General features: G+C 52.4%; 1 protein-coding gene across 1 annotated transcript in view; it reads right to left on the bottom strand.

The window, feature by feature from the left end:
• Positions 1 to 324: 324 nt before the first annotated feature.
• POLR3A (RNA polymerase III subunit A) overlaps positions 325 to 9,063 on the bottom strand; it is a 43,918-nt gene continuing 35,179 nt past the window's right edge. The window contains exons 22-31 of the mRNA XM_068982045.1: positions 8,710 to 8,796; positions 8,540 to 8,622; positions 7,199 to 7,369; positions 6,017 to 6,110; positions 5,731 to 5,823; positions 4,910 to 5,074; positions 4,285 to 4,449; positions 3,948 to 4,079; positions 2,587 to 2,719; positions 325 to 838 (exon numbers count right to left, since the gene is read on the bottom strand). Of these exons, the coding sequence (XP_068838146.1) occupies positions 690 to 838; positions 2,587 to 2,719; positions 3,948 to 4,079; positions 4,285 to 4,449; positions 4,910 to 5,074; positions 5,731 to 5,823; positions 6,017 to 6,110; positions 7,199 to 7,369; positions 8,540 to 8,622; positions 8,710 to 8,796 (1,272 nt within the window). The 3' untranslated portion in view covers positions 325 to 689. The remainder of the gene's footprint in view (positions 839 to 2,586; positions 2,720 to 3,947; positions 4,080 to 4,284; positions 4,450 to 4,909; positions 5,075 to 5,730; positions 5,824 to 6,016; positions 6,111 to 7,198; positions 7,370 to 8,539; positions 8,623 to 8,709; positions 8,797 to 9,063) is intronic.

The raw sequence follows: 9,063 nt of genomic DNA, 5'->3' as shown, positions 1-9,063 counted from the left end.
AGACAAAAAGGGGGTGGCAGGGGAAATAGACAAAGAGGGTGCAGCTTGGCCTCATGACAGTTTCAATGCAGTTTCAAGTCCTAGACAGCCCCATTTGCTTAACTAGTTTTTCCAGTGATGCTTCAAAGCTGGCTCTCTTGGTTTCCACAGCTTCTTGGTTTCAACAGGAAAACTAAAATAACAATAAAAACTCCAAATTCTTCAGTGAACAAATAAATACTACGAACAATATTTACATTAGTATGTCACATTGGGAGATTCCAGCGTGACCAGGGAACGGAAGAACTGAAGATGTGCCCTGGCTTTGGGGCTCAGAACTGGCTCCTGGTCAGCCTGGGACCCCTGTGAGCGGATGGAGGGACAGGGGAGGTCAAAATGAGCAGAGATGCTTGGCTCTCCTCACAAGTCCAGGGAGGTGGAGTGGGCAGGAGGTGCAGAGCTGTCCCCAGATTAAGCAGGTTTCAAACAGACAGAAAAATCCTGGCTTACCCCACCAAGCACTGTGCTATGGCTGGGGTCATGGGATGAGCAGCTCCCAGGACTCCGGGAACCTTCTCTAACAGCCAGCATGGTGGGGGCAGCAGGGCCTCGGTCCTGGAGAGCACAAAGCTCATGAGTTGGCTGCTGGCCTCCAGCCCTTTTCCAGGTGACAAGGAGCCAAGGTCAGGAACAGCCCCCTCTTCCTTGGACTAGGTGACAAGGGGGATGTGGAATTCGTTTGTGTCGAAGATGAGGGGCCTCCTGGGAGGGCTGGGGTCCCTGTGGGCCTTGTGGAGCAGCTTGAAGAGTCCAGTTCCAATGTTCATGGGGATCCCCATGATGATGCATTCAGACACCCCTGAAACCAACCAGAAAGGAGGTGAGAGAGCTTCTCCACACTTGGGAAAGTCTTCAAGCAGGACAGAAAGACTGCTGACTTGGAGTCCCAGCCCCAACGTGCTGGGCCTGGGCTGCTCACTTTACTCCTCATCTGTGGATGCTGAAGGCATGGCCTGGTGCTCCTGGGCAGGCTGGGGGAGGTCCTGCATCTGGTTGAAGGGAAGTGCTTGCTCACAGCCCCACTGCTGGCTCAGCAGCCTTTCTGCCTGAGCTAAAGCATCGTGTGGCCTCACCTTTGAGCACTAAACTCAAACAGCAAGGATACACTGAATGATGCTCAGGAAACGCCGAGTCTGCCACCCAGCACGTCCTTAGCTTAGGGCCCAGGGAACAAGCAAATGGGACCGCAGTGAGCAGATGCCAATCCCCATGGAAACAGCAGCACAGATTTGTTCTGTGCCCAGGGGTCGGGGGTGGGCTAGGGTTAACAGCACCCCAACCTCGGAGTCCACAGCTTGAATCAGAAACACTAAGAAGGCAGGGCCCCTCATGGAGTGACAGGAGTCAGGCGATAGTGTAGATTCTTTCTCCAAGCTCCCTTTCAGCTTTCTAAGATCTAAATGTTGGGCTCTGCGTGAGGCCTCTGGTTCTATAACAAGCAAGTGTCCATCTGCTATGTTCTGGGGGCCAGAGAGGCAATCAAACTAAAGCCCAGCACAGAGTGAGGGCTGACACCGGGCTGCAACACGCAGAGGACCAGGAGCCTTTAGAGCTGGGGCAGTGCGACAACGCCAGGCCCCTAAGGTGGAGCGGGGTGCTGGGTCTCAGGCCTGCAAGCAGGCTTGCTCTCTTTCGGCTGGGCCTTGCCCTTCTCCTGCCCCCATCTCTGCCTTTTCTTTCCTTTCACCCTTCGTTATAGTAAAGAACCGTGTAATTTCTCTTTCCCTCTATTTGCAACCTGTGACCCTAATCTTGGAAGCAAAATCTAGGCATACACTGCCTGGTCCCATCCGACCATCACCTTGGGTGGTGAGTCCACAAAGGAGGTGAGAGGGGAAATGGCCACTAGGAAGCAGAGCTCTGGCGGCAGTGTCGGGGGCCAGGTGTGGCGTCGCTGTCTGAACCCCGGACCAACTCCCACCTCAGGCCACAGGGTCTTGCTGAAGCATGAGAAAGGCTGGAGTAAAGCGGGCACTCTGGGGCAGGGGGAGCCGAGCTCCGCTGTGACAGCCATCCCTCTCCCCTAGGCCCGCCAGACAGGCTCTGTGTGGGGAGAGCAGGCCCGCGCAGGGCGAGACTCTTATAACAAGTTAGTGTCCTTGGTCTTCTCCCTGTGAAAGGGCTGATATCCATGCCTCAGCAACGTGCTGAGATGGCATACGAGGCACCTGGCGGAAGCGTGCCAGCTGCCTTGTTTAGGGAGTTGGGACAGCAGGAGCGCCTGGGGCAGGACCAGAGTGGCTGACTCTCATTCTGAGGGCTAGAAAATTCCTACCTGCCCAGGGGTGACCTTTCCTGTCCTGACTGAGCAGCCTGCTAAAGGATGGGGGGATGCAGGCCGCCATGGTCAGGCTTTGGAGACAAAAGATCGTTAGCTCCAATTCTGTGAGCTGCGGCTTTACTCTTAAACAAGGCAAAGCTCTGCATGCTCAGTTTCTCCACCTCTTGAGAAGCCCTGGCCATGGTTTAAACTGTAAAAAACAAAACAAAAAACCAGCAAAAACCCACAAAGGCCTCTGGCGAGGCCGCTGGAAGCACCAAACCTACCACACACAGAGTCCTTCTGGCCAAAGTAGGCAGCGTCAAAGAGGTGGTCGGCCGTCTTCTCAAACGAGGCCAGCATCAGCACGCTCTCCTTCATCTTGGCCAGGCCAAACCTGGTGATGCCCAGGACTTCACCCTGTGCCAAGGGAGAGAGCCAGAGTGGGGACTCCTGCCAGGTACAGAACGCAGCCCCTGCGCCCCTCAAGAGAAGAAGCATAAAGCAGCCAGGCTGCTGTTCAAGTCACAATCCAGGTTTGAGAAGGACCCCAATGACCATCTGTCCCACCTGTGTCCCTCTGAGGTCACTGGCACGGACAGCACAGATCCTGACACTCACAGCCAGGGGCCACTGGAACAAAGAATTGAGAACTGGAAACTACAGCGTGGATGTGTGTGTATGTGTAACTGATTCACTTTGCTGTACAACAGAAACTAACACAACATTGTAAAGCAACTGTACGCCAATGAAAATGAACTAAACAAAAACTGAAAAGCAGGGAATTCTCTACTGATCCAGTGATTAGGACCCTGTACTTTCACTGCTGAGGGTCTGGGTTCAAATCCTGGTCGGGGAACTAAACTGCACCCCTCCCCCCTCAAAAGAAAAAGAATACTTCTGAAGATGTTTCTTATGGCTCAAAGAAATAAAAACCCAAATAATTCAAAAACCTCAAAGTAGGGAAACAAGTAAATTTAGGTACTTTCATTCAAAGGAATATTAAACCATCATTAAAAATGTATTTTTATAAAACTACATAGCAATGTGGAAAATACTTATAATGTTCAATAAAAATGACATGCTCATTTTTACTGTTTACCTGTAGTAATCTAATATATGCGTATAGAACAAAAATGGAAAGGAAGACTTTACAATGACTGTCTTTACTACCGGGTGGCAGGAAATGGGTCACTTCTCCCACCCAGTTTCTGAATTTGCTGCAATACAGCACAAGTTTGTCTGTGGAGGCATCGTGCCTTATGGCACTGAAGAGGAAAGATTTTTGGTACAAGAGACAAAAACAAAAACCAACCAACCAACCAAACTCAGTGGCCCACTCAGACTTTCACCTAGAAACGGCTATAGACATAAGAGAAATGGGTTTGACAGGACATAAACCTCAGTCTGTCACGGAATCCTTAGGCTTCTGGCAATGGCTAATTTTCTTTTAGGACAGAAACCCGGCCCTGCCTCCTGCCATGCGGCTGCAGTTCCCACACTGGAATTTTACCAGCACGCCCAGCTGGACCCCTGTACTCTGGGTCTGGGGTCACGGTGGCCGTCACAGCTAGGCACTGTGTGCGTCCTCCAGGCCTCGTGCCCTGAGACCGGGTGTGCGATGGCAGCCGCGAGGCCCCCCGCGCACCTTGTAGGTCATGAGGTCGGAGAGCAGCATCACGTGCCGCCGGTCGATGCTCATGCCGTGGTTGACCATCGTATACTGGATCTCGTTGATGATAGTTGTCCGGGCAGCTTCGATGCCCAGGGTCTTCTCCACCTGCGGAGGGCAGGGATGAACGGAGGCAGCCGCGTCCAGGGCTCCCCAGCCTCCCCTCCTATCCTCCTCTGCCCTGCAGGTTCCCAGCACCGTGTCCCTCCCCAGAGATGCAGTGTGGGGTAGTCTTCGGTGCAGAGCCGCAGTGAATGGCAGGGTCAGAGGAACGTGCTGGGACGACTGCAGGAGCCCCGGCTGTGAGCGCTACCTCGTACGTGTTGTTGGAGGTGGTCCGGGTGCCCTTCACGCCGTGGGTGGCCATGACGGCCCGCAGGTTATCCCCCTCCACCAGGAGCTTGTACTTCTCCCTCCCGCTCTGCTCATCGATGTGGATGACAGCTCGGGATACCTCCGGGATGCCCTGCACCACCACCTGCGCTCAGAGACACAGAGGGCTCGAGACCCCGCAGTGCGTGCGGCCCCACCCACCTAGCAGCCCGGGAAACCACAGTGGCTGCGAGAACTGGGGGTGTCACAGCCTGTGTTTGTGGTCTTGATCACCCCATCTCAGAGGTGACTGTCAGGGACGCGCCAAAGCGGGGAGTGCCTGCGTGCTGCCTGAGCCGCTGGGGGGCGGGGAGGCGGGAAAGCAGAAGCTCAGGGGGTCGTGCCCTCTTCCACCACCAGTTTTATGAGAGAAGAGAGAAAAGCTGAACAGGCAGAATGGTGAGGCAGTGCCAAGAAGGCAACCTGAACCTGCCTGACTCCTCAGGGATGTGGCAAAGAAACAAAGGAATAGGGCGCCACCCGCAGTCTCAGCAGCCCTTACGCGCCTGATGGCTGGCTCTGCAGCTTAGAGAGAGCATGCTCCCCGCATTAGGCCTGCCACTCACCTTGGGGAGATCCTCTTTCAGGAACTGCAGCACGTAGTACATGGAGCTCTTGCTGTTCTCTCGGGGGGTGACACACAGCACTGCCTCGCCGTGCACGGCCACGTCGCCGGGCTTCACGCGCAGCCTGGACATGCAGATGGAGTATCTCACCGTTTCCGCGTTCACCTGTGAGGGGTCGCATGCCCGGGAGGTTACTGGTGGGGTTTGGAGGCTGCGGTTTCTAGGTTTCTTGGCCTTTCAGCATCCTGCCCCTCTAAGGAGGCTTTTAAATTATTCCCCCCTCACCAGTCTCTCTCCTCGTCATGTCTTTTTTGGTACTGTGATATCTTAACACCAGAGACGTATGTATATGTATGTACTGTATATACACCTCTGCTTTCTTCACTAAAAAAGTAGATCCCACCACCCGCCCCTCCTAAATCCATTTTGCCACCGTTACCCGTTTATAAATGCCAATAAGAAGAAGCCAGGTCAACCCACATATCCTGAGCCAGCCGTCGCTGCGCTGGGCGCCCACGGGTGGGTAAGACACGGCTGGCACTATGGCCCTTCCAACTGCTGGCATGCTGTGCCACAGCAAATGGGCACTGTGGTCTGCACACGACCTCCACTAATTTCCTGTGTGCCTCTAGGTGGTCATATCTGTGCCGGGGTCAGGGGCAGACAGAACGTGAAGGCACAAGAGATCCAGAGGGCAGACACCAAGTGGAAGCCTCTCTGGGGCTTCCCATGCTACAGGTACCTCTCGCCCTAGTTCATCAGCACCTGTCCTGGGACTGAAAGGGGATGACTTCCTTCACGCCTTTAATTACGGGACTCACCTCCAGCCTCAGAAGTCTGATCCGTTCTAGGGAGAGCTTGATGAGAATGAAGCAATCATCAGGAAGAAACACTTCTTCAATATACTCTGAAATCTGCGGTGTCAAAAGATCAGAACATCCGTCAGTCACTTCCCTGTCCTTCAGGGCATACGAGGCTCCCTCTCGTCTTTAAGGACACAGAGCAGCGTGGACACCCGGATTGGTAAATCCACTGCAGGCGGTCCTCATGCGTCCTGGCGAAGCTGCTGGCTTAGTTCTCTTATTGTCGAGAGGGGTTTCTTCTTACCTCTCCCAAGAGGGTTTTCTCAATTCTCCCTTTCACCAGACGAGCATAGTCGGCATCGTCGTCCTTGTCCAGCTGTGCTGTGATGATGGGGGTGCTGTGGGGAGGGAGTGCAAAGGATTATGAGGCTGCTTGAAGGCCACACTGCGTTAAGCCCGGGTGAGTTTGGAGCCTTAACAGCAAGTGCAGTTTACTGTACTGAGCATTCACTGGAGCCAGGCGCAGTCCTGAGGGCTGCACACACCCGTGCTCAGGAGGCAAGCCACTCCATCAGTGAGTGAGTGGCTTTCGGAACAGTCTCCCTGGCCACGCAATCCTGCCTTCTCCTCTTTGGTCCTAATACCCAGTTACTTCAGTCCTGCTCCCTGAGTAAACTGACCCTTTGTGTACTACAGGTTTGTATGCTATGGCGTGCACAGTGACAAGATCAAGTCTCTTACAGCTTACCCCACTGCACCCCCACAACCTCCCCTCCAGGACACCTCTGACTCCTCCAACTACTAGCTAGCCGCTTCCACCCTCGCCATCCTGGATGGCATCCCCTGAACGCACACTCCTGGGTGATCTGACTGGCCTAGAGGCGGGCAGAGCTCCTGCCACCCGGGACACGGACAGCTGCTGTTCCGGAACCAAGTACAGCGTTCTCTCCTTTAATGCTGTGTTGTCATTTCGTCACACTCCGATCATCAGTAAGACATGACTTTGTCACTGAACGCGCTATAAAGTATTTCTGTCTTTCCCAGTTTCAGGACACCTACAAATTCTACCATGAAATCACCAGGGGGTGGGATTTGGGCTGGCGGAGTGTTGTCACAGAATACGGTCCCAAATCGAGTCGCAGACACATCATCATGACTAGTGAAGCTGGGAATAACAACATCAAATGGGTGAAGTCTACAATGACACATGGTTCCAATTTTTCCAGGCATTTTTTTAGGTTTCTCTCTTTCACGGACTTGTGGTCACAGAGAACCATTGCTTCAGTTCTGACTCTCTCCAGTTTGGACATTTTGTCTTGGATTTTTTGTAAGAGCCACAATATGATTAACACTAGCACGTGTCACTCCAGACTCTGAGATACTGTCCGCTAGCATTTATCAGACACCCCCTCATGACAAGAGAAACGTTGTTTCTCCAGGACACGACAGACGAGTGTGAGAACAAGAGGGAAATGGATGAGGGCACCTGATGGCCTTGGAGGCGTTGATGATCTCTTTGATGCGGGGCACGCCCAGGGTGATGTTCATGGAGGCCACGCCCGCAAAGTGGAAAGTTTTCAGGGTCATCTGGGTGCCCGGCTCGCCAATGCTCTGGGCACAGAGCGCGCCCACCGCAGAACCTGGCTCCATCTGTGCCCTGAAAAGACAAGACAGGATGAAATGTACAGCCTGGGGATTACAATTAATGATGATGCAATATCTTTGTACGGCGGCAGATGGTAACCAGATGTATCGTGGTGATCTTTTTGCAATTACAGAAATATTGAATCGCTGTGTTTGCACCTGAAACTTGCATAATGTTGTAGGTCAACTATCTGTTGTTTGTTTAGTTGGCCAAGTTGTGTCCGACTCTTTGGGATCCCATGGACTGCAGCTCACCGGGCTCCTCTTTCCATGGAATTTTCCCAAGCAGGAATACTGGAATGGGTGGCCATTTCCTTCTCTATGGGGATCTTCTTGACCCAGGGATTGAACCCGAGTCTCCTGGTTGGCAGGAGGATTCTTTACGACTAAGCCACCTGGGAAGCCCCTACTCCATTAATACAATTAAACAAAAGAGATGCAACAATCTTATATAAAGCCCATTTAAATATACCCATTTTATATACTTTTACATATAGGTCAACTATACCTCAATTAAAAGACAAAACCAGGGAATTCCCTGGCACTCCAGTGATTAGGACTTTGTACTTTCACTGCCAGGGACCAGGTTCAACCCCCAGGGACTAAGATCCTGCAAGCCTTGTGCCATGGACAAAAAAAAGAGACAAAACTAAACCCCACAAACGGCTGGGGAGGTTTCTGATTATCTTTCAACAGAAAAAATACATATGCCGTCAGGGTCAGGAAGGAATTGGCAAGGACCCAGGTTGGGCTTGTAACAGAGGAAAACCGGACACAGATCAGTTACAGGTATAGATAAGGGGGAGTAATGCTCGGAGGGGTCCAATGAGGACAGTGAGCACTGTGTGGCTACTTGCGGTCAGCGTGGGATGACTGGAGAAGACCTAAGAGCTCTGCTCACACATGGTACTGCAGGCAGACAAAGCAGCCAGCCCTTGCCCAATATGTTGGTAGTTTCCCTATGAAAAGATGATGCTTGGAAATTTCTCTGCACTTCCTACCACATGTTGGAGCACTCGGCCTGTCTACCCACTGGAGCACCTAGAGAGGAGGCGACAGAACCTGCTCAAGGCTGGCAGTTGGTAAGTGATTGTGGGCACAGGATTCTGTTTCCTGGGGAAATAGGAAAGACGCAAGAGACCCACTGGACTGCCCGACCGCCTGAGACAATTAGCACCCTCACCTCATGTACTTGTCCCTACACGTCTCCAGAAACTTCTCTATTTGGGTGGGGGTGATCCGGTCCAACTGGTACAGCACACGGGGCTAGAGGAACAAAAGCCGAGTTCAGGGTCAGGGCCGGCAGTGCGGGAAACCCTCTGCATTGCCTGACCCCCTGGGGAGGGCCGCTACCTCTGTCGTGCCATTGTCGTTGATGCCGTATTTATCTCTGGTCTTCTTGATCTTCTCAGAGACCTCCTTGATAAACTTTTTTATCTCCTGAAAGATTACACAACAAACATCAGATCTATATTTCTCAGTGATTTGCATGACCTGATTCATTTTTAAGGAAACTTTAGTCATGTGATGAATCCTTCCTACTTTCGTGGTGGCTAAATAAGACACTGTAAGGGATATGACACGGATACGGGTTCTATTACAACATGCTTTTCTAAGGAGCACACCACATTACCCATACCCTGGACACGTTCATCCGTGCAGCGCTTCTCAGGTCTTTTTACTGTGATGATGCTTCCTATGAAGCTG

Source organism: Capricornis sumatraensis, chromosome 10 (genome assembly GCF_032405125.1).
Source record: "Capricornis sumatraensis isolate serow.1 chromosome 10, serow.2, whole genome shotgun sequence".
NCBI lineage: Eukaryota > Metazoa > Chordata > Mammalia > Artiodactyla > Bovidae > Capricornis > Capricornis sumatraensis.
The sequence above is the reverse complement of the archived record's forward strand: the minus strand, read 5'-3'. Positions and strand labels throughout refer to the sequence as shown.